This window comes from Sus scrofa, chromosome 11 (assembly GCF_054392235.1).
Source record: "Sus scrofa isolate SSC_HxYL_T2T_F1_AM1 chromosome 11, Sscrofa_HxYL_maternal_Yorkshire_Landrace_v2.0, whole genome shotgun sequence".
Taxonomy (NCBI): domain Eukaryota; kingdom Metazoa; phylum Chordata; class Mammalia; order Artiodactyla; family Suidae; genus Sus; species Sus scrofa.
In genome coordinates this window covers 21428630-21454349 of record NC_139393.1, presented here as the reverse complement: position 1 = coordinate 21454349, position 25720 = coordinate 21428630, and the positions used below count along the sequence as shown (strand labels likewise).

The following is a 25720-nucleotide window of genomic DNA, read 5'->3' as shown; positions in this document are numbered from 1 at the left end:
CCGAGACAAAGGACAGCCTCCAGGACTCCCCCGCCAAGTCACTCTGGAAGGTCCCCGCTCTCGTTCTCCGGGGACCTGCTGAGAATGACTGCAGCACTAGGGCCACTGCAACCTTTGCAAGAGGGGTGGGCGACTCGGCTGGGCATGAGCCACCAGGACCTCTGTAGTGACCTTGCGAAAAAGCCTTGCGGACCGGATGCCAGCAGCACTTTGATGGCTGATAAACAGCTTTAGCTGCTCATCCCGCTGGCAACCTTAGAGATGCTCTATGAATGGGCACAGCATGTTAGGATTTCAGATTTTTTTCTGCCTCGGCACTAACTAGTACTTCAATATAGAACTGGGAGCATCAAAGACTCATCCTAAATGTTACCTTCTCAGTGAGGTCTCCCCGGTCACCCAATAAGTAATAGCAACTGCCCCTCCCCAGGGGTCCTTTTCCTCCTTTGCAGCTGTTCCATTTTTTCTCCCAACTCCTCAGCGCTCATCCTCATTTTATTTAACCTCAGGGACTAACACCCACTAGAATATAAAATCTTTGAGGGAAATTTTTCTTATTTATTTATTATTATTTTTGAATGGCTGAACCTGTGGCATAAGTAAGCTCCCGGGTCAGGGTGAGCTAGAGCTGCGACCTACGCTGCAGCTGTGGCAAAGCCAGATCCTTTAACCCACTACACCTGGCAGAGGATCGAACCTGGGCTTCTGCAGTGACCAGAGCCACCGCGTTTGGATTCTTAACCCACCGTGCCACCGTGGGAACTCCTGGGCCATTTTTCAAAAATTGTATTTTCATCACGGCTCTATCTCCAGAACCTAGAACAGAGGCACAGAATAGGTGCTCAATAAATATATTCTTTGAGCTTATGAATGAAAGAAGGAACAAATTCACCAACAGTACCTACGCAGGCTTAGGCTGGTTATTTCTGTTGCCCGAGGGAAGCCAAGAACAGATATCACGCTGTAGAACAATCTGGAGATCACGACCTAAAACGCCTGCCAACCATTTCCCCAGAATAAAGGATATTAGAGAAGAGAAGTTACCAACAAGAGTTGAGGGAGGAAGGAAGGTCAAATTCATTTCTTTCAATTTTATGGTATCTTACTGAGCATGCTCAGTATGAGACCAAAGCATGCAGAAGGCAAAACGATCTTTACCAGAACATTCCAGCTCTTTGATTAATACACCTTCCCAGGGGTTCCCATGGTGGTGCGGTGGAAACAGATCTGACTAGTAACCACGAGGTTGCAGGTTCAATCCCTGGCCTCACTCAGTGGGTTAAGGATCTGGCATTGCCGTGAACTGTGGTGTAGGTCGCAGACATGGCTCGGATCCTGTGTTGCTGTGGCTGCGGTGTAGGCGGGCAGCTACAGCTCCAATTCGACCCCCAACCTGGGAACATTCATATGCCGTAGGTGCGGCCCTAAAAAAAAAAAAGAAAAAAAAATATATATATATACAGCTACCCAGGCCCTGTTCCCATTTTTCTGTATCTACTTCCGTTCGTGCTTTGACTTTAAACAAAGGCTCACACTTCCCAAATATGTCTACGAACTCGCGCTCTCACGGATCACACAGAAACCATTAAGATATCCAATGATGTGGCTCCACGGCTTCCATGACAGTGACCAGATCAGAGGAGACAGCTGCACTTCACTACAGCACAGGCTGAATGCCGTGTTCTCACGCTACAGCACCAGAAAGGGAACGGTTCCATATTGGGATGGTGGCTGGTGACATCACACGAATCCTCTCCAGCCAGCCACACGTTTGGCCATGAACCTATCTTTTGAAGGTCAGCTGTCAGAAGAACCCAGAGAAAGGACATAAAGCAGGGTGGGGTGGGAAGGGGAAGACCCAAGCAGAGCTAAGATCAAGGAACCCCAGAAATTGCCTAAGAGAACAGCAGGGTTGCCCAAGATGCATAAATGACCAACTTCCTGTGGGCACCAATTATGTCACACTTACCACTCTCATTCTGCACAATGATAACATATATTTCAAGGGTCATGAGGCCAGTTTGGGAACTGAAATGAGGGGGCCGTTAAGGGACTTGCCCAAAGTCTCACCATGAGTAATCAGCAGAAGCAGAATAAAAAGTCCAGCACCTGATCCAAAGCTCTTTCCACTAGTATTTATATGTTCCCCTTGGGCTGAATTGAGCAGGATATTTTCAATTTCATTAGCAAGGTCATTTTAAGAATTTCCTATCAGATTTGGCACAAAGCATGGGATTGAGAATCATACAGGCCTTTAGAACAACTGTCCCCAGAATTTTATGATTATGACTTACTAGTTGTAAAAAACAAAAACAAAAACAAAAAAACACCTCTGCATTTACATCTCCAACACAGGACTATTTACTTATAAGCTTTACATGTGTACAGATATTCTAATACATTGTATAATCATAAAACATCATTGAAAACAGAATTCTGTGGGAATTCCCCTTGTGGCTTAGCTGGTTAAGAGCCTGATATAGGAGTTCCCATCGTGGCTCAACAGAAATGAATCTGACTCGTATCCATGAGGATGCAGGTTTGATCCCTGGCCTCACTCAGTGGGTTAAGGATCCGGTGTTGTTGCAGGCCAGCAGTTACAGCTCTGATTCCACCCCTAGCCTGGGAACCTCCATATGCCGTGAAAAAGAATCCGACATAGTCTCCACGAGTGAGGATGCAGCTTTGATCCCTGGCCTAGCTCAGCGAGTGAGCAATCTGGCATGGCTTTGGCTGTGGCATAGACTGCAGATGTGGCTCCGATTCGAGCTCTAACCCAGGAACTCCCATGTGCCACAGGTGCGGTCATATAAAAAAAAAAAAAATAGCATTTTGTACTTGCTTTCCAGTGAATCGTTTTGTATCTTAAAGGTAGATAGAGGGACCACTTTGGGGACCACTGCCCAAGTAGTGTTTGACTCAAAATCTTATACACATAAATCAATAGCTTCAAAGAGATCTCTACATGAATATAATTGGGTTATCTCCATCAGACTCAGAAAAATAATGATACCAAAGTCCTTGCCCCACAGCGAGCCACAGTCACCCCCTGTTTCCCAGGAGATCCTCTAAGAACCGCAGGCAGGTCTGACCTAGATGCCTCTGGAGTCTCCGCTTTGCCCTGGGATCCAGCGCGCATGAAAGCCCGTGGGCGCCTTTCGAGAGGATGGTCTGTTTTCTCCACTCCTGCAGAGCTCCTGTGCACAAGCCCCGCTGGCCCTCAACACCAAATGCTCCAGGGGCTCCTCCTCCCAATGCCAGATCCCCAGGCGTGGGGCTCAGGACTCTCACTCCTCTAGGTGAGCCTCTGCGATAGTTACTTTCCAGGCTGTGGGCCGCCCACCGGGCGGGTATGGGGTTGCCCCTCCTACTGTCTCAAGGTGGCCTCCTCTTTGTCTTCTGGAGTAGGATATCTTTTTTTTTGATAGTTTGCGGTCTATTTTGCTGAAGGATGTTCAGCAGGTGGATGTAATTTTGTCGCTCCAGTCCTTCTCCTCTGTCATCTTCAGAAAAATGATACCAAAATTTACCAAAGTAAAGGCAGGGACCTGCGCTTCAAAGCTTGCTAGATTCCCATATTTGGGCAAAATAAAATGGGGAGTCATAACAGAAAACAATCTAACAGTTCCTCAAATGGTTCAACATACAGTTACCATATGACCCAGCAATTCCACTCCTGGCTATGCCCAAGAGAAACGAAAGTATTATGTTAACCGTAAAAACTTGTACATGATTTTTTTAAATATTGAGCTAGCCCTAGAAAAGGCAAAAAGACCAAAAATAAATAAATAAATAATAAAAATTGAGCTATAATTGACATTCAGCACTATATAAGTTTAGAGGAACAGCACAATGAGTCAATTCATATACATCATGAAGTGATTATCACAGTCAGCTTAGTGACCATCCATCAGCTTACATGGGGATAAAATTAAAGAAACAGGAAAAAAAACTTTTTCTCTTGTGATGAGGACTCTTAAGATTTGCTCCGTTGGAGTTCCCTCTGTGGCTCAGTGGTTAAGAACCTGACTAGTATCCATGAGGACGCAGGTTCGATCCTTGGCCTTGTTCAGTGGGTTAAGGATCCGGCATTGCTGTGAGCTGTGGTGTAGGTCACAGACATGGTCTGGCATTGCTGTGGCTGTGGCATAGGATGGCAGCTAGAGCTCTGATTCGACCCCTAGCCCGGGAACCTCCATATGCTGTGGGTGCGGCCATAAAGAGACAAAAAGACAATAATAATGATGATGATGATGATGATGATGATGATACAGCGGGAGGTGCTATGGTACGGGCCCTCGCAGAACAAAGGGAAGGCGATAGTGCAAAACCAGCATCTGTGTGCGCATGTGCAACTTGGTGGCAGTATGACAGATTCCCTATCCATGTGCAACTTTGTAGCACAGACCATCCAACCAGAATTTCCAGAATGTATGTTATGTTATAAGGGGGACAAAGAGACCAAAGTGTAAAAGAAAAAAATAACAGAGGGTATATAAGACAGCGCCCCGCGCATTTGGGGCTCAGCCTTTGGATATGAATCCCCTGAGCCAGTGGCGGCACAAATGAACGCTGCTTCCTGGGAAAAAGCTGTGGTGTCCCGTCTCTCTGTACGAGAATCCTGCAACAGTGCCAGTGGGGGCTAGGGATGGAACACAGTTGGCCGTGTTGATCCCTGCTGAAGGTAGGAGAGGGGCACATGGACTGTGCTCTCTACTTAGCGTTTAAAATTTTCCATGAGAAAATTCCCAAGTGGAAAAAACCTTCAACAGTCGCTCTATCTGTGTGTGTGTCCCTGAGCCACCTCTCTGTCCTCCCTCTCTATCTCTGTACCCCAACACCTCTACACCATCTGCATACCTACACTCTTCTCTACTCCGCTACCCACCCCCCTTTATTCAAATGGGGGACCTTCTCCATCACGCTACTAAAACCTGCATCGCTACAGCTCTACGCCACCCCCACCGAATGCTCTATTTTTCCCCATAGCGCCCGTCTTCTGATCTCTCAACCCCATCATCAGCTCATTACCAACACTTAGATGGCATTTTCTATTGCCTGACAAGGTTCTAAGCTTTCTTTTTTTTTTTTCCTTTAAGATTTTTATTTAGTTGATTTACAATGTTCTGTCAATTTCTGCTGTACAACAAAGTGACCCAGTCATACATACATACATACACATATATACATTCTTTTTCTCACATTATCCTCCAATATGTTCCATCACAAGTGACTAGACATAGTTCTCTGTGCTGTTGTTCTAAGCTTTCTTTTTTTTTTTTTTTTTTTTTTTTCTATTTCTTTGGGCCGCTCCCGCGGCATATGGAGGTTCCCAGGCTAGGGGTCGAATCGGAGCTGTAGCCACCAGCCTACGCCAGAGCCACAGCAACGCAGGATCCGAGCCGCGTCTGCAACCTACACCACAGCTCACGGCAACGCCGGATCGTTAACCCACTGAGCAAGGGCAGGGACCGAACCCGCAACCTCATGCTTCCTAGTCGGATTCGTTAACCACTGCACGATGACGGGAACTCCTGTTCTAAGCTTTCTAAGCACACATGCACACACACTCCATTCTCCTAAAAAACCTATGGGGTAGATAGAACAGCAGCATCTTGATTGATTTATTTATTTATTGCTTTTTAGGGTCGCACCTGTGGCATATGGAAGTTCCCAGGCTAGGGGTCAAATTGGAGCTGCAGCTGCCAGCCTATGCCACAGCCACAGCAACTCTGGATCCGAGCCGTGTCTGTGACCTACACCACAGCTCACGGCAATGGCAGACCCCTAACACACTAAGTGAGGCCAGGGATCGAACCCGCATCCTCATGGATACGCGCTGAGCCACAATGGGAATGCCCATCTTTATTTTACAGGTGAGAAACTGAGGCTCAGTTAGTCAAAGGAGCCAGTTTCCCACCCAGGCAGTCTTGCTCCGAGTCCGCGTTCCTACCCACAAGAGCACAGGGGTGAAGGGAAGGCCTTTAAATCTCAAAGGTGCAAATATCTCTACAGAACAGAAAATTCACCGAGCCTGGAGTGGCCGCTGTGAGCCTGGCAATATCAGTAACACTGACACACTCACCTCCCTCAGCTCAAATCTCCACAGAGACCAGAGTCTAAATCAAAGGTGAGACTCTTGCCCCCCAAAAGACTTTATATAGGTCATAGGATAGTTCAGATGATTTGACAATTGAACCATATTCTTTAAAATACCCTTAAAATAGGAGTTCCCGTTGTGGCGAGAAGAGACAAATCTGACTAATGTCCCTGAGGATGCGGGTTCCATCCCTGGCCTCGCTCAGTGGGTTAAGGATCCAGCATTGCTGTGAGCTGTGGTGTAGGTCGCAGATGCGGCTCGGATCTGGTGTTGCTGTGGCTGTGGTGCAGGCCAACAGCTGCAGCTCTGATTCCACCCCTATCCTAGCCTGGGGACGTCCATAAGCCGCAGGTGTGACCCTAAAAAACAAAAGAAAACAACCACCACCACCACCTTAAAATAAGCATGTACAGAAGTTCAAGTTTCCTCACCTCCTAGGTTTAAAGTGGCCATCCCAAAGCTACTGTCTAAGAACGACTTCCAAACAAAGAGAGAGAGAATAGGGAAGTAACTGACATCTATTTTCAGGACTTGGTTGTTCTCTGACCCGCGAAAGCTCCTTGAAATAAAAGAATGTAGAAGAATGTAAGGACTGGAAAAAAAAAAAAGCCTCTGCCCTCCAATTTTTATCACCTGAAATCAACCAGAGACCCACAGCTTGCAGGCCATGGGTGCTATTTGAATATTTTTTTTTAGGGCCATACCCACGGCACATGGAGGTTCCCAGGCTAGGTCGAATCAGAGCTACAGCTGCCGGCCTACACCACAGCCTCAGCCCCGCCAGATCCAAGTCACATCTGCGACCTACACCGCAGCTCACGGCAATACTGGATCCTTAACCCACTGAGTGAGGCCAGGAATTTAACCCGCATCCTCATGGATCCTAGTCGGGTTTGTTAACTGCTGAGCCACGACGGGAACTGCCCATGGGTGCTATTTCAATGTTACTTGCCAGAAAAGCTGAGGTCTAATTTGCATTTCTCTCTTTTATTAATGTAATGCTAAGGATCCAAGAACAGAACTAAAGAATATTTTAAAACAATATTCAAACATCATTGTTGGACAAATCACATTAAGCAAGTCCTTTCCTCCAGCTTTTCCTCATTTGCCATCTGCCAGCCTGAGGTTACAGATGACAAAACACTCAACTCAGAAACCTCCCTTTGCATGAGTATTTTTCACAGTTCATGCTCCATGTTCCAGAGAGAAATAAAGGATTCATTCAACATGGGATTATTATCACTATCGTGTAGATGCGAAAACTGAGGCTCAGAAAAAGGGAGTGAAGACCACAGAGCAACTAACGCGGCAGCAAGTTCAAGGTCCTGGGTCCTTGCTCCAGAGCCCTCAGTTTCACCCCCGCCCAGGCTGCCTCTTTGTGTGGGATAAAACCCAGTGTGGAAGAAAAAGAAAAAAAAAAAAGCCTACCAATCAAATACAATCGTTATGCCAATGCGAGAGAAATTATGCACTTACTAGCTGTGTGACCTTGGACAAGGCACTTAACCTCTCTGTGCTTCAGTTTCTTTACAGATTCTTGTGAGAACTAAATGGGTTATAACATGCATATCTGAGTCTGGCACACAGTAGTCTATAAATTATCATCATCAGTGTTATTTTGTAAAGATTTACAGTTCAGTATAAGACAGTCTAGTTTTAGTTCCCAAGCATTTAAATCAGTCCTCTTCCAACTTTCTTTTTTAGTTAAAATGGAAAAGCCAATCAGAGGCCGTATTTGCTATCATGGAAAGATCCACTATGACATACAGGCTCTAGTATTGCTCACATTTATAATCTCTGGGAGGCTGGACATGCTTATCTAAAAAGAACTACTTAAATTTTCAGTTATGCAAGGAACCACGGGACTCTCTCCTTTCAGTATTAGAAATATGAAGCTAAATTTAGTAATAAGAGAAACCATTCAAATGTGTCCCTGCTGTTACTGTATGCTCTGACTTGTGTACTATGACTCGCTGTGACTTCCCGAGCTCTTAATTTATCTTCCTCTGAAGACTTTCAAATTAAAATGCTTTTTCTTGCATGTTCATCCTTGGCTCTGACAGAATGTTCCCTGTGTCAGCAAACAAGAACTCCACCTTCAGAGAGCCGACAATGTTTTCAGAGCTTAATGGTCCCAGAAGAACACATCCATCAACTCTAAACCCCCAACTGCCACACCAACGCCTCTCAACTTTCATCAACTCTAAGAGCAGCTCCCCCACTGAGTACACTCTCTAAGGAAGTCGATGAACTAGACAACCTTCTTGCCCTCTGATGCCACACTGTGGATGGGCAGTTTCACGGCGGCTGTGCTGGTGAAGAGATGCTGCAACAAGAGATTGAGAAACACACATCTTGCCCTCTGGACAGGTAATCGGGCAAACGCCAGCACTGGCGTGAAGTTCCTGCCTTAACTCGGCTACAAACAAGCTTCCGTGGGCGGCCAGGAAGGAGGTGTGGGCAGAAATGCGGTGATAGCTTAATTTGTAGAAACCACACTTTCTCCTTTTCAAAACACTACACCTCGCTCCAGTTATCTTCCAAACCACCCAGTGAGGTGAGGGCAGGAACTAGCCTCCCACTTCTCACACAAGCAAACTGAAGTTCAACGAGGTCTGCTGACTTGCAGAGACCTCACTGCTATTCGACCTCAGGACAGGGTCTAAGAAACCCAAGCGCGCCAACCCGCAGTCCCTGCACTTTGCCTGCACATCTTCAATTCAAAAATCCTTCCAAATTCCACTGGAATAACACAGGGCAGCCCTTGAAATATCCCCTTTCCTCCGAGTCTTCATTCCATTAAGACTAAGTAACCCCTGTTCTGAAGCTTCTCCGCGTTCTCCAAGCTGACAGCATCAACTTGGCAGGAAGTCGGTAGCCAACATCCCCGCGTGGTCAAGGGCGGGCGGGGTGAGGGTGAAATGCCGCCTCCTCTTTCCCAGCCGCAATCTCAGCAGGTGGATTTCACACCTGGCGCTAGGACCGAAGCATGCGCGGCGCTTTCATGTTCCTACCCAGCGCGGTTAAGCAGCAAAAAGATTGTTTGCCACCAGGTTTGGGCTTGTTGGGGAGGCGGTCCTCCCCCGGCCTTCGCCATCTGTGTGCGCGCTTTTGTGGAACCGAGAAAAGCCACCGAGTCTGCAGCTGCAACCCCGCGTCCAGAAGGGACCGCGCCGGGCGCAGGCTTTGCGCTCACCTAGAGTCTCCCTGCGCTAAAGTGCCTTGTGATCCGGCTCCTGCGTCCCTCCGGATGCTAGCCAAGCACAGAGTCGCCCGCCTACTCCCTTGCAAGTCAACTCCACAAAAATCTGCGACCCGCTGCGACGAGCCCCCCTCCCACCTTCTCCCAGGGACTTGGCACAGCCCAGACTTACCTTGGGGTACCCAGTCTCCGCTCTGCGCACGCCTTTCTCGACCCCCTTTCACCACCCTCCTCTCCAGCGGCCTCTTCCCACTTGAACCCCCAGCCCCGCTCGGCTCACCCAAGTGGTGGAAAGCCAGGTGGGCGCCGCGCGTGGGCTCCTCAGGGGCTCGGGTCGGAGCAGTGCTGTTAGGTCACTACGCCCCCCAGGGGCCGAGAGACGGAGCGAGGAGGGGGAAGAGGCGCCCTGACGCCGCCACCATTTCTCCCCGCACCAAAAAAAAAAAAAAAAAAATCCGGGGCTCCGGCTGCAATCCGAGAAACTGCTAAGGAAAGGGAAGCGCCACTCCTGGGCCTGGGGCTCGCTGGGAGACGCTGAGGCGGCGAGCTCCTGGAAGGAACTCGGGCCCCCAGCGCTCCCCCGACCTCGGGCCCCGGGCGACGCGGGCTGACGACAGCCAGAGCAGCTGTGCTCCGCTCTCCCCCGGTTCTCTCCGGAAATCACGCCCTACCCTCTCTGGGGGCCCAGGTGGAAAAGAGCTTTTCGGGATCGAAATGAGATAATCGCAGACCTGGCAGACGTGAATGCCCAACCCCAAAGCCCCAAGCAGCGGTTTAGAGCACCACTGTAACTGCCTGAAATGATGATCTATTTTTGTAATTGGGATTCAAGCCCGCGCTGAAACCAATGGGCCCAGCGTGGACCTGCAACTTACCCGGAGCGAGAGCCGCGTCTTTCTGACCTCAGCCGGCTGCTCCCCGGCCACTGGGAGGGCGCCACTGTCAGCATTCGTCCAACCTAATCGTCACCTCGTCCTCTTGCAGCGAGGGGGTTGGAATCCCATCACAGCTGTGCCGCCGAGAGCGCGCAGATCGCGGTGGAGGCTGGGGAGACGCTGCCAACCAATACAGAAAGTTTTCACAAATAGAAACCTAAGCCCTGACAGTAGGGCTGAGTGCACGGCGACCCTGCCCCCTAGGGAGCTGCAGCGCGCTCTGTCAGCGCCCCTCACGTCTCTTGGGGAAAGAATCTCCCAGTTCCCTGCCCTGGTAACAGCACGCAGATAAGCCCCTCCCGGCTTGCTTAAGGAGAGGCCCTTCTCCGTACAACCCGCATCGCACTGCCTCTGGTCCCTTGGCTTTGTCCTTTGTCACTTCCAGGCCGTGGAAGCACAGTCACAGGTATTTTGGGCTTTATTTGCCAGGTGTGTCTTTGAAACACCCCCTCCTTGCTCCAGCCCGGCATGGAGTAGTTAAGAGCTGCGCACAGTCGCAACTTCTTCACATGAAGACCTAAGTGGGAAGCCAGGGAAAGGCTGTCAATCACCCGCTGACCTTGAGGGCAGCCTGAAGAACGTTGGATGCCTGGTGTTCTGCCTCAGGAATTCAAGTCTGCTGAAGGCTGACTGACATGACATTAAATCACGGGCGTTCCGTGGTGGCCTAGCGACAAAGGATGCCACGGTGTCACTGCTGGGGTTCAGGTTCAATCCCTCTCCCAGAAACTTCCACATGGCACCTGAGTAGTTAAAAAAATAATAATCTGGAGTTCCCGCTGTGAGGCAATGGGATCCGCAGGGGCTTGGGAACGCCTGGATGCAGGTTTCATCTGTGGGCTGGCCCAGTAAGTTAAGGACCCAACGTATTCACAGTTAAGGTTTAGGTTGCAACTGTGGTTTGGATCTGATCCCTGGCCCAAGAATTCCATATGCTGCGGGGTGGAAAAAAATAAACAAACATACAAACTGAATCGAGAAAGAAAAGAGTTTGGGATGTGAGCTAACACTTCCTGAGTCTCTATGTGCCAGGCACTTTCCTTAATTATTTTAAGCAATCCTATCAACATCCGTTAAAACAAGAAATCATTTGTTCTGATTTCACAGGGGAGGGATCTCTGGCTTAGAGAGGTTCCGTTGCTTGTTCAAGGTCACAGGGCTAGGGAGAAGCACAGTCATGCTTTGAAGGCAGATGTATCTAACACGAAACTTTGTGTCCAGTTTCCATCCAACCAGTAGCAAGACACAGAAAAAGAATGAAATGGAGCAGCCAAAGCCAGACCCTTTTTTCAGGAATATTTAAAGAAGGAGAGGAATCAAGAGGAAACTGAGAGAAAAATCTTAAAACAAGGGCAAATGTCATGCAGAGTAAATCAGAGTTTACTAGTCAAAAAAAAAAAAAAAAAGAGAGAGAGAGAGAGAGACAGGAGTTCCCTGGTAGACTAATGGTTAAGGATTCAGTGCAGTCACTGCTGTGGCTCTAGTTCGGGAACTTCCACATGGCTCTGGCATGGCCAAAAACAAAACCAACAAAAACCAAACTGAGTAGGTGGTAAACATAGCCCAGAGCAAGACAAGCCGTCTTGTAGGGAAACTGGGAGGTTCTGGACCAAGACAGTAAGTTTGGGCAGTTCTTTGGAATTCCCATCGTGGCAAAGCAGAAACGAATCTGACTAGGAACCATGAGATTGCAGTTTCAATCCCTAGCCTCGCTCAGTGGGGTTAAGGATCTGGCATGGCTGTGGCATAGGCTGGCAGCTATAGCTCCATTTGACCCCTAGCCTGGGAACGGGTACGGTCCTCATAAGCAAAAAAAAAAAAAAAAAAAAAATTGGGCATTTCCCTCTGAAGCCACTTTAAAATCATCTTTACCAATAGGTAAAGATCCTATAAATGTACTTTTTTTTTTTTTTTTTTTTTTTTTTTAGGGTCACACCCATGGCATATGGAAGTTCCCAGGCTAGGGTTGAATCAAAGCTACAGCTGGCAACCACAGCCACAGCCTTGCAGGATCCAAGCCGCATCTGCAACCTACACCACAGCTCACGACAACACCGGATCCCTGACGCACTGAGTGAGGCCAGGGATCAAACCCGCATCCTCACAGATCCTGGTCGGATTCCTTAACTGCTGAGCCATGAAGGGAACTCCTGGGCATCCTATAAATGTGAATAAACACCTTCCATATCTAATCACAGCTAAAGGAGGCCCACATCTGGAAGAGCATCTCCAGAACTAAGTAAGTTCCAGGACAGAGTTCTCAAATTAGAAATACTGGCTGGAAATTGATTCTGTTCCGCCCCCCCTTCCCCAGGGATCTGGAAGTAGAATTTTCCAGGCACCAAATGCTGCAGGCTAGGCTTTCCAAGACTGCCTAATTGGTCGGCCCTGAGAAAGTCACAGATAATTACAAACCAGGAACCATGCAGGAAAAGCAGAGGCGGGTTTGCTTTGTTTTTCACGGGGAAGGTCATCTGCCAGGTTACAGTGTCCTCTGACCTGGGGTGAGAGTAAGTACCAGCAACAACTCAGCACGTCTGCCAGCGAGGCCCCGGCCCAGCCCCCGTTTGTCACACACAAAGCTCCTCTGTGGCCAGGACAGCCTCCCAGGAGACTAGAAGCCTGGCAGCTGCCCATGCAAACCCAGGCAGGCTTCACAAGAAGTGATGACTTGTGCCCCGGGCAGAGATGCGACCCTGTTTTGAGCTCAGCGGACAGAGCCAGCAAGGGGGAAATCGGTCTCTGTACAAAACAGGAAGGAAATGGGCTGAGATGAACCGCACGATGAGCTTCGAGAAGGTGCCTCGTGGCATCCTCACCCCGCGGCCACCCAGGGAAGGAGGGACCAGGCTGCAGTGAAGGAAGCCAGGACACGGGCCAGGGAGCGGAAGGAGCAGGGGAGGCCCCATGGGGCTTGTCTCTGTTTCTTTTCCTTCTGTCTCTCTGAAAGACATCCACTCTTTTCACCCACCAAAACCCAGACTTGTAGGATTCTATTTACATGAGAAAACTAGAACAGGCAACTTCATGGAGGCAGCAAAGAGAACGGAGGGCACTAGGTCCTGGGGGAGGGGAAACGGGGAGCTGTTTCATGGGTGCAGAGTCTCTCTTTGGGAGGATGAGAAAGTTCTGGAGATGGAGGGCAGGGATGGCTGCACAGTAACGCAAAGGTACTAAATGCCGCTGAATCGTATCATTTGAAAATGGTTACAACAGTAAATGTTCTGTATATTTGACCATAATAAAATACATATATATTTTATTAATCTCTCCCTCTCCCTCTCTCTGTGTATATATTTAAATGTATTATCCTGATGTGATATTGGATGCTTCTTTCAAGTAAAAGCCGAACTGAAAGCAAATGCTGGAGTTCCCGTGTGGCACAGTGGAAACGAATCGGACTAGGAACCATGAGGTTGCGGGTTCGATCCCTGGCCCCGCTCAGTGGGTTAAGGATCTGGCGTTGCCGTGAGCTGTGGTAAAGGCCAGTGACTACAGCTCAGATTCGACCCCAGCCTGAGAATCTCCATGTGCCGTGGGTGTGGCCCTAAAAAGACAAAAAAATAAAATAAAATAAAATAAGATCCACAATGACTCACCAATCGTTCTGGAGGCATTCTTTATATTTTCCTACCTCTGTACCTCAAGCCATTAACCACCTCTTCTGCTGTCACATCTGCTCCTAGGAGCTGACCCTTCAGTGTTTCGTGCCTGACATTTCAGAAATTCCCATGGTAGCTTTCTGGCCCAGTGTAGACAATCCCCCAGTCATTTCCACATGGACTGTTTGATAAGGTAAGGCTGGAATTCAGTGCCTGGCATTGAATTTTTCTCTGTAACTGTTACCGAAACCAAAGTTACCTTATTTTTCTTTCTCTTTTCTTTTTTTGGTTTTTAGGGCCGCACCCACAGCATATGGAAGTTCCCGGTCTAGAAGCCAAAGTGGAGCTGTGGCTGGCTACCCAAAGCCACAGCACCGAGGGATCTGAGTCATATCTGCGACCCACACCACAGCTCACCACAATGTCCCATCCCCAACCCACTGAGTGAGGCCAAGGATCCAACTGGCATCCTCAGGGATACTAGTGGGGTTCGTTTCTGCTGCCCCTCAACAGGAACTCCCTTATTTTTCTCAATTTTGTTCTAAATTAAGTTGTCTTGGTATCTTTACTTGAATAAATGGCAAGAAACATCTGCTGTGTGTTGGAGAAACTTGCCTCCTCCCCCCCCCCCCCCCCCCCCCGCCGCAGAGTTTCTTAAGATCCCAGATGCTTATGTAAAGGATGCAGAAGTTTCCAGGCCAGGGACTGAACCTATGCCACAGCAGCAACCTGAGCCACAGCAGTGACAATACCAGACCCTTAACCTGCTGAGCCACCAGGGGACTCTGCATGGGTTCTTAGTTTGGGAAGTTCCACCACTCTGTGCCAAACATGGGTACGAGGATCCTGCAGCTGGCTCATAGGGATTCATTTACTCAGCATTCAGATGTCCCTTCAGAGTCTGACCCTCTCTCACAGACGCTCTCTGCCCTTTCCATTAAAAAAAGGGGCGGGGGAGTTCCCTCGTGGTGCAGTGGAAATGAATCTGACTGGGAACCATGAGTTTGCAGGTTCAATCCCTGGTCTTTCTCAATGGGTTAAGGCATTGTCATGAGCTGTGGTGTAGGGTGCAGACGAGGCTCATATCCCATGTTGCTGTGGCTGTGGTGTAGGTCAGCAGCTGTAGCTCTGATTAGACCCCTAGCCTGGGAACCTCCATATGCCATAGGTACAGCCCTAAAAAAAGCAAAAAAAAAAAAATTTTTTTTTAATTTAAAAAATTAAAACAAACAAAAAAATCTCTTTTTCTTAGCTCCTACTTAATGAGGCTACTTCCCACCCAGGAAACTCCTGCCTTGGAGTCTCCTGGTGGCTCAGCAGGTTAAGGATCTGGCACTGTCACTGCAGATAGACATAAGATGGCTGGAGTTCCCATTGTGGCTCAGTGGTAATGAACCTGACTAATATCCATGAGGATGAGGGTTCAATCCCTGGCCTCCCTCAGTGGGTTAAGGATCTAGCATTGTGGTGAGCTGTGGTGTAGGTCTCAGATGCGGCTTGGAGCCCACATTGCTGTGGCTGTGGCATGGGCCGGCAGCTATAGCTAATGTGACCCCTAGCCTGGGGGATTCCGTATGCAGCAGGTGGGGCCCTGAAGAGCAAAAAAAAAAAAAAAGGAAAGCCCACTCTCACCACTGCTCCTCAACATAGTTTTGGAAGTCTTAGCCACAGCAATTAGACAAACAAAAGAAATAAAAGGTATCCATATAGGAAGAGAAGAGATCAAACTGTCACTGTATGCAGATGACATGATACCATACATAGAAAACCCTAAGGACTCAACCCCAAAACTCCTTGAACTGATTAATAAATTCAGCAAAGTAGCAGGATATAAGATTAACATTCAGAAGTCAGTTGCATTTCTGTATACCAGCAATGAAACATTAGAAAAGGAATACAAAAATACGATACCTTTTAAAATTGCACCTCACAAAATCAAATACCTCGGAATACACCTGACCAAGGAGGTAAAGGACCTATATGCCGAGAACTATAAAACTTTAATCAAAGAAATCAAAGAAGATGTAAAGAAATGGAAAGATATTCCATGTTCCTGGATTGGGAAAATCAATATTGTAAAAATGGCCATACTACCCAAAGCAATCTACAGATTCAATGCAATCCCTATCAAATTACCCAGGACATTTTTCACAGAACTATAACAAACAATCCAAACATTTATATGGAACAACAAAAGACCCAGAATCGCCAAAGCAATCCTGAGAAACAAAAACCAAGCAGGAGGCATAACTCTCCCAGACTTCAAGAAATACTACAAAGCCACAGTCATCAAAACAGTGTGGTATTGGTACCAAAACAGACAGACAGACCAATGGAACAGAATAGAGAATCCGGAAATAAACCCTGACACCTATGGTCAATTAATCTTTGACAAGGGAGGCAGGAACATCAAATGGGAAAAAGAAAGTCTATTCAGCAAGCATTGCTGGGAAACCTGGACAGCTGCATGCAAAGCAATGAAACTAGAACACACCCTCACACCATGCACAAAAATAAACTCCAAATGGCTGAAAGACTTAAATATACGACAGGACACCATCAAACTCCTAGAAGAAAACATAGGCAAAACACTCTCTGACATCAACATCATGAATATTTTCTCAGGTCAGTCTCCCAAAGCAACAGAAATTAGAGCAAAAATAAACCCATGGGACCTCATCAAACTGAAAAGCTTTTGCACAGCAAAGGAAACCAAAAAGAAAACAAAAAGACAACTTACAGAATGGGAGAAAATAGTTTCAAATGATGCAACTGACAAGGGCTTAATCTCTAGAATATATAAGCAACTTTATACAACTCAACAGCAAAAAAACCAATCAATCAATGGAAAAATGGGCAAAAGACCTGAATAGACATTTCTCCAAAGAAGATATACAGATGGCCAACAAACACATGAAAAAATGCTCAACATCACTTATTATAAGAGAAATGCAAATCAAAACTACCATGAGATATCACCTCACACCAGTCAGAATGGCCATCATTAATAAATCCACAAATAACAAGTGCTGGAGGGGCTGTGGAGAAAAGGGAACCCTCTTGCACTGTTGGTGGGAATGTCAACTGGTACAGCCACTATGGAGAACAGTCTGGAGATACCTTAGAAAGCTATACATAGAACTTCCATATGACCCCGCAATCCCACTCTTGGGCATCTATCCGGACAAAGCTCTACTTAAAAGAGACACATGCACCCGCATGTTCATTGCAGCACTATTCACAATAGCCAGGACATGGAAACAATCCAAATGTCCATCGACAGAGGATTGCATTCGGAAGATGTGGTATATATACACAATGGAATACTACTCAGCCATAAAAAAGAATGACATCATGCCATTTGCAGCAACATGGATGGAACTAGAGAATCTCACACTGAGTGAAATGAGCCAGAAAGACAAAGACAAATACCATATGATATCACTTATAACTGGAATCTAATATCCAGCACAAATGAACATCTCCTCAGAAAAGAAAATCATGGACTTGGAGAAGAGACTTGTGGCTGCCTGATGGGAGGGGGAGGGAGTGGGAGGGATCGGGAGCTTGGGCTTATCAGACACAACCTAGAATAGATTTACAAGGAGATCCTGCTGAATAGCATTGAGAACTATGTCTAGACACTCAGGTTCCAACAGAACAAAGGCTGGAGGAAAAACTGTAACTGTAATGCGTACATGTAAGGATAACCTGACCCTCTTGCTGTACAGTGGGAAAATAAAAAATAAAAAAAAAAGGAAAAGAAAGAAAGAAGATGGCTAATCAACTGACCTGGATGATCCCCATGGGTCCAGTGTAATCACAAGGGCTGTCATCAGAAAAAGAGGGAAGCAGGAGTCAACGTGATACAATGTGACAAATCTGAAACCGGCCATTGGTGGCTTTGAAGATGAAAGGAGGCCATGAGGCAAAAAAAACCTGCAGGCAAGATCTAGAAGCTGGCAGAGACAAGGAAGTGGGTTCTTCCCTGAGCTTCCAGAGGAATGTAGCCCAGCTGACACCTTGATTTTAGCTCAGTGAGACCCAAAACGGTGCAATCACTAATTGGTGTTTTTAAAGCCACTAAATTCCTTTTTTTTTTTTTTTTTTTTTTGGCTGCCCCACAGCATATGGAGTTCCCTCCAGGGATCCGATCTGAGCCCCACTTGGGGCCTACACTGCAGCTATGGCAACACCGGATCCTTAACCCAATGTGCTGGGCCGGGGATTGAACTGGCGTCCCTGAGCTCCAGAGATGCTACCTATCCTGTTGTGCCCCAGTGGGAACTCCAAGCCACTAAATTCTTTTTTTTTTTTTCCCCTTCTTTTTACGGCTGCATCTGTGGCAAACAGAAGTTCCCAGGCTAGGAACTGCAGCTGCCCAGCCTAGGCCACAACAGCCACAGCAATGCCAGATTCAAGCTGCATCTGCAACCTAAGCAGCGCCTTGCCACACTGCAGGATCCATAACCCATGAGCAAGGCCAGGGATCGAATCCGAATCTTCATAGGCACTCTATTGGGTTCTTAACCTGCTGAGCCACAACGGGAACTCCCCACTAATTCTTAATATTGTAAATCAGCAACAGGAAACTGCTACAGCTCTATGAGAAGGAACTGTGACTATTATAGCAAGACTAGTACAGACCCCAAGGGACTAAGAGATTTTTGGGTGAACTGACAAAATGCAGTTCCTGGGCTGCAGCGCACCGGCACTGCCAAATGGGTTCCAAGACTCCCTTGAAAATGTCTCAATGTTTTTCCCTCTCTTTCATCAACAAAGTGCTCTGAACATAATATAAACCCTTAAAATATTTGTTCAGTAAATGAGGTTTGGCAAAAGATAGAGACAGAGCCATAACTGGTCTATTTTATTTTTTTAATTGTATTTTTTAACTCAATGAATTTTATTATAACTGGTGTATTTTTGAGAGACTGAAAAATTTAAGGTTTAACCCTCTCTCTAACTAGTTGCAAATGAATGGCTCTACTCTCAAGAAATGGGTAATTAAATTATACGAACTTGAAATAACAGCAAATTTGTTGATGATAATGAACACCACTTAAAGGGAGAATGTGGGCTTGATTTAAAAATCAATGCCTGGGAGTTCCCGTCGTGGCTCAGTGGTTAACTAATCCAACAAGGAACCATGAGGTTGTGGGTTCAATCTCTGGCCTCCATCAGTGAGTGGGTTAAGGATCCAGCATTGCCCTGAGCTGTGGTGTAGGTCGCAGACACGGCTCAGATCCCGAGTTGCTGTGGCTGTGGCAAAGGCTGGCGGCTACAGCTCCGATTAGACCCCTGGCCTGGGAACCTCCATATGCCACAGGTGCAGCCCTAGAAAAGACAAAAAGACAAAATAAATACATAAATAAACTTTAAAAATAAATAAATAAAAATCAATGCCTGGTCTTAGCCGTCAGTAGTACCCTCTCTCCCATAAGAGGAGGCTTCATTTCTATTCCGAGGCAGGGGGAAGCTCTTCGGGCTGGCTGGGGGAAGAGCTTGTGACATTCTTGTCAACACAGCAGACACCCATATCATGTCCAGCACTAAACACTAGGCCTATTCGAAGAAGGGAAGACAAGGAGAGCATATCAATGAATCATGACAACATTCGGTCAGCCAAGCAGGGCTCCCAAGAGTCCTGTTGTCATTCTCTAGTGTTGGAGCTGCTGTCAGAGAGTCAAACCAAGTGTAAATAACAAGGGCCCCTGGAAAAAAAAGCCATCCACAGGAAGGTGCTGACTCAGGAACCCTCCTGGGAAGAGATGTGCTTCTCAAATTGAACTGTGTGCACAGCCGATGCCCTGACTTGGCCACGTTCACACTTCCTGGGCTCCTATGGGCCAGGCGACCCTTTTCTGTGTTCAATGTCCCTAACTAGTGGTGTATTTACTTGGCTTTCGAATAGGTCTATTTCAGTTAGCAGAAATGTATGCAACACACAGAGCAAACGAAGCCTTGCTGGTTTGCACGGCTTCTCTGAGTTTGGCTGGAATATCAGCGGGATGAGTGGGGAGCGGGGGCTGAACACTGAGTCTAAAGCCACGTTAAGGAGGTGGAGCCTTATCCTGATGGCAGTGGGGCTGTCAAACGGTTCTGGATGGTGGGACTGGGGTTTGCACTTTCCCTCCTTGGTGATCTAATGCCTTAGGTTCTCAGACTTTAATGTGCTTGGGAATTGCCTGGAATCTGCATAAAAAGCAGATTCGGATTCAGTAGTTTTCAGGGGGGTGTCCGATGCTGCAACAACTCCTGGGTGATGCCAGCACTGCTGAGCCATGGACCACATTTTCAATAGCAAACGCTGAAACAGAACTGCTTGTCAGCATCCACCATTGATTTTTTTCAGAGCCTGCAAGAAGGCGAGGGAGCAGCTGGAGGGCACACAAAGCTCTCTTCCAGCCTCAAAAGAGCCGTGTGTTTTCCTGGGATGACCTAAGAGCCCAGGCAAAGAACACTGTGGCCATGACCTTAGTCATTCATTCTGAGCGCTGTGTTTGTTCCGGACCATTACTCAGACTCTGTGCTTTCAGCTCAGAGCTCTCTGTCTTGTCTTGCTCTCTGGGTGCTCCGTTACCAAAGAGGCGTCTGTCTTTCCTGCTGTCTTTAGCTGGATAGATTTCACCAATTCTTGAGGTTGACACCGAGCCAAGAACATCACACCCTTCCAAATGACCACCATGCTGTGGTGTCGATAATTTAGGGATGTGCAGGAAGGCTGCAGGTAGATAAATTAGCTTCTTTTAAACTGATACTGCTCTCATAGCCTTTGTTTTGCCAATATAGCACATATATATGAATATATTTATACACACAGTGGTATGTGTGTGTATATATATGCACACACACTATACAATAGTATATATATACAGTATAAATGAAATGATAAAAGTATTTGGCACAGTGTCTATCCAGCACACAGGAAGCATCCAATTTTTGGTAACTATTACTATCAATGCACATGCTTTATAGACAGGTTGCAAGAGCTAAGGAACAAGTGTAAAGCACTGAGAATAGCACGTGGTAGCTGCGGAGCACACCGCTGAGCTCATTTGATGATGATGATGATAACGAGAAGGAACAGGGTACGATGACGATGAGCTTTGCTCCCTCTTCTGTCAACAGAATGACCTTCCCGGGATGAGAACTTGGGAGGATTATGGAGGTAAAGTGATCTGCGTGAACACATTTCACCAACCAACAATAATTACAGCCCAACCAAAACTCTTTCTTGGCATCGCTTGAGCATCACCACAGGTGATCCCACTCTTTCTTTCTTTCTTTTTTTTTTTTTTTTTGCTTTTTAGGGCTGCCCCCATGGCATATGGAAGTTCCCAGGCTAGAGGTCAAATCAGAGCTACAGCTGCTGGCCACAGCCACAGTCACAGCCGTGCCAGATCCAAGCCACATCTACAACCTACACCACAGCTCACGGCAACGCCGGATCCTTAATCCACTGAGCAAGGTCAGGGATCAAACTCGCAATCTCATGGTTCCTAGTCGGATTCATTTCCACTGCGCCACAATGGGAACTCCATAGGCGATCCCACTCAACTCTACATCCCATTTCGCGGCATCCCTTTCCTCCCCTCCAACTCCTTTACACCCAGGCTCTACCCACAAGCATCCTCTCTCTCTCTCCAAATGCCACTCACCTCACTGGGGCTTCCACTGTTTTTGACACAGAGCCCACCACCCAGGGAGAACTTGGCCAACACTGGCGGAACTGAACGGAGTTTTATCAGAATACAGAGTTCTTCCTGCAGAAGTACTAGCACCAATGATTATTTCTCATTTAAAACACCCTTCAGGAGTTCCCGTCGTGGCGCAGTGGTTAACGAATCCGACTAGGAACCATGAGGTTGCGGGTTCAGTCCCTGCTCTTGCTCAGTGGGTTAACGATCCGGCGTCGCCGTGAGCTGTGGTGTAGGTTGCAGACGCGGCTCAGATCCCGCGTTGCTGTGGCTCTGGCGTAGGCCGGTGGCTACAGCTCCAATTCAACCCCTAGCCTGGGAACCTCCATATGCCGCGGGAGCAGCCCAAGAAATACCAAAAAGACAAAAAAAAAAAAAAATTATGAAAAATAAATAAATAAAATAAAATAAAACACCCTTCACCCCCTCACCTACCCAAGACAGAAAGGAGCATGAGGAACAGGATGTGGGCGTCTCCTTGACCAAAACGACACGCCACTCCTCCCCCGTGCTGTCAGCTTAGCTCAGTGGGACAGTGACCAGGGAGTGACCTCAATCAAAGTTAGGGTGCTGCATGCTTCCCTCCAGCTCTGTCTGGAGTGCTATCTTTTGGCCACACCTGCAGCCTGCAGGAGTTCCTGGGCCAGAGATTGAACCTGAGCCACAGCAGTGGCAACTGCCAGATCCTTAACCAGGAAACTCCTGCCTGGAGTGCTTCTAACTCCTTAGGATGCAATGAGATGTTCTTCCTTAAACGTGTACAGCTAGCTAGCTTTCCAGGGGTATCCAGGTAACCACAATTCTTTTTTTAACTCACTACCAAGGGGAACTGAATCACATGGTGCAAATTAAACTCTCCTCTTCACTTCTGTCAACCCAGATACACGCGTACATCTACTCTCCATTTTCTGGTAAGAGGCTCCCGTCATTGCTCCCTGGGTCACATTGCAGAGGCTCCTGGTCCTAAGGCAAATAGAGCAGGCACTTAGATTACACCCCTGGGGGTAAAAAAGAAGAAAAAAGTTCATCCTGGAGCTCAAGAGAAGTTTGCAATCCCTCGAAATATGGTGGTGGTATTTCGAGGGATTGCAAACCAAAAAATCAGGTAAATGACATAATGTCTGATAAAGGACATTTTCTGATGTGTATTGATGGAATTCATACAGTTATAAAGACTGTTCTAAACTTAAATACTTGCTCCTTTGATTCTTATTGGCAAGAAAACAATGGAACAAAATCACACTCATCTGGAAAATCCATGAAAGACGCCTACCATGGATTTGGATTTGGTGAAAGGGCCAAGAGGCCTATTTCAAAAAGCAGCCACAAATTCCCTAAATCAGCTTATATACTTGTGTCTCTATTTTTTCTTTCTTATCAAATCAAATGGCTCTGAATTCACTTCAACACATTTCTTTTCTTTTCTTTTCTTTCTTTCTTTCTTTCTTTTTTCCTTTTTTTTTGGTCTTTTTGTCTTTTTATGGCTGCACCCACAGAATATGGAGGTTCCCAGGCTAGGGGTCCAATTGGAACTACAGCTGCCGGCCTACACCACAGCCACAGCCATACAGAATCGGAGCAGCATCTGCTACTTACACCACAGCTCACAGCAACACCGGATCCTTAACCCACTGAGTGAGGCCAGGGATTGAACCCACCTCCTCATGGATGCTAGTCGGGTTCGTAACCCACTAAGCCACAATGGGAACTTCATACTTCAACACAATTCTTTTTTTTTTTTTTTTCAACAGATTTCAACCAGCAGAAATTATAATGCGATCAAAACCCTTTCTTCAAATTTTTTGAGGATCCGTCATCAAAGACAACCCCATTCATACCTGTCCACCACGATTCACTGCATTCCTTCCCCCCGCCCCAAGTCATTTACACCCAGGATCTGCTCCCAAGCATCTTCTCTCTCTCCAAATGCCACCTAAACCTGCTCTCTCAACTTACAGGACAATTGACCTCTGGCTTCTCTCTTAAATTTTTTTTTTTTTTTTTTTTGCTTTTTTCAGGGCCACACACAGGGCATATGGAACTTCCCAGCCTTGGGGTTCAATCAGAGTTGTAACCATCAACCACAGCCATAGCAACCAGGGATCTGAGCCATGTCTGCAACCTACACCACAGCTCACAGTAACACCGGATCCCTTTAACCCACTGACCGGGGCCAGGGATCGAACCTACATCCTCATGGATATACTAGTCAGGTTCGTTTCTGCTGAGCCACAATGGGAACTCCTCCCTTAAACTTTTTTTTTTTTTAATAATTTTTTTTTTTGTCATTTCTTGGGCCACTCCCACGGCATATGGAGGTTCCCAGGCTAGGGGTCTAATCGGAGCTGTAGCCGCCAGCCTACGCCAGAGCCACAGCAAAGCGGGATTGGAGCCACGTCTGCGACCTACACCACTGTGCCACAACGGGAACTCCTAAACTTTTTAAGATGCTTTCCAAACAAGCAATACTCCTTATTTGTTATGGGTGGGAGAAACTAAACAGGCAAATACAGGATTTGCTTTATTGGGTGCATCTGGTGAGGAAAGATCGCAATACTTAGATGCTGGCTGGTTTTTGATCCATCAGATATAAATGTATGCAGAATACCTTTTCACCTCCAGGAAACTTTCTTAAAATTTTATGTACGGCTTTATAATCTAGTTACTATATTAAACTGTATTAAACTTAGGTCTTCTTTTCCTTTCAACCTCAGAAAGACAGTGTAACTCACTAGTTAAGGCAAAAGGCTTCCACTGACTAACAGATGAAGAGAACGTCCAAACACAGACTTGGAGACCTATGGCCACCTGGGTGACAACAAAGGGGCCACTGCGGTTCAGTGGGGCAGGTATGGTCCTTGCAGATAAACAATTTGGTGCCATGTGGAACACAGCCGAACGTGGCCCTCTCCCTTACACGATACACAACAATTAATTTGAGAAGGATCCAAGACCTTAATGAAAAAGGTGGAACAATAAGGCTTTTTTTTTGTCTTTCCTAGGGCTACACCTGCGGCATATGGAGGTTTCCAGGCTAGGGGCTACATCGGAGATACAGCTGCTGGCCTACACCAGAGCCACAGCAATGCCAGATCCAAGGCATATCTGCGACCTACACCGCAGCGCACAGCAACGCTAGATCCTTAATCCACTGATCGAGGCCAGGGATCGAACTTGCAACCTCAGCATTCCTAGTTGGATTCATTTCCACTGAGCCATGACAGGAACTCCCAATAAGGCTTCTTTTTAAAAAATATGTAGGCAGAGTTCCCGTCGTGGCACCAGTTAACGAATCCGACCAGGAACCATGAGGCTGCAGGTTCGATCCCTGCCCTTGCTCAGTGGGTTAACGATCTGGTGTTGCCGTGAGCTGTGGTAATAGCTCAGATCCCGTGTTGCTGTGACTGTGGTGTAGGCCGGCAGCTGTAGCTCCGATTCGACCCCTAGCCTGGGAACCTCCCTATGCCTCAGGAGCGGCCCTAGGAAAGGCAAAAATACTAAATAAATAAATAAAATTTTAAAAAACATGTAGGGGAATGAATATCTTCATGATTTGAAAGTGAGCAAAAATAATCCAGACACAAGAAGCACTCATCATAAAAGATATGATTGGTATTTGAAATAATATATTCAATAATGCCTACAATTTAGCTGTCTTTTGTATTAGCTATGGTTTGGATTAGAGATTCACAGTGTATGCGAATGATATTCAGATGGACTCAAATGCTCACAGACACAAAGCATTCCACATTAATTTTGTAGCTGCATTACAGTTGCAAAATACCAGACCCTTTCCAAAACGCATGATTTACACGAGAGAACCAAAAAGAGGAATCAGATGTGCTTTTAGAATCTCCCTAGAAAGACAAGAGGATGGAAAGAAAACTGGTCCTCAGCACACAGACAGAGCTCTTGATGAAGGTGTCAGCATAATTTGAGTCATGGGACCCTCCCAGCTACTGAAGTGATGAGCTTGTTTTTCTCAAACTTTTTTTCAGCAGACGATTCACCGTCAGACTTAAAGATGAATCCTGCCTGAACTTGCTGACATTAAAGGTTGGCGGTTCCAGGGAGTTCCTGTTGTGGCTCAGCAGGTTAAGAACCCAACTAGTACCCATAGGGATGCGGATTCGATCCCCTGGCCTCGATTAGGGGATTAAGGATCCAGTGTTGCCATGAGC

At 46.9% G+C, this 25720-nt stretch overlaps 1 protein-coding gene and 1 long non-coding RNA gene across 7 annotated transcripts in view; both read right to left on the bottom strand.

The window, feature by feature from the left end:
* RUBCNL (rubicon like autophagy enhancer) overlaps positions 1-10315 on the bottom strand; it is a 49463-nt gene extending 39148 nt beyond the window's left edge. For 2 of the 5 annotated variants that reach the window (XR_014819463.1, XM_021065589.2), the window contains exon 1: positions 10178-10315. Coding sequence is in view for 2 of the 5 variants with exons in the window: in XM_084981788.1 (XP_084837914.1) it covers positions 747-774 (28 nt within the window). In the remaining 3 variants the exon portion in view is untranslated. Of the gene's footprint in view, positions 1-746; positions 3504-9474 lie in introns of all 5 variants that reach the window. The other 3 variants (XM_084981788.1, XM_084981789.1, XM_021065590.2) reach the window with 3 other exon arrangements.
* A 22-nt stretch (positions 10316-10337) lies between these two features.
* The window catches only part of LOC146398582 (uncharacterized), a 48212-nt gene continuing 32829 nt past the window's right edge, over positions 10338-25720 (bottom strand). The window contains exon 3 of one of the 2 annotated variants that reach the window (XR_014819486.1): positions 10338-10357. This is a non-coding gene — a long non-coding RNA (uncharacterized LOC146398582). Of the gene's footprint in view, positions 10358-10861; positions 10981-25720 lie in introns of those variants that run through there. The other variant, XR_014819485.1, reaches the window with a different exon arrangement.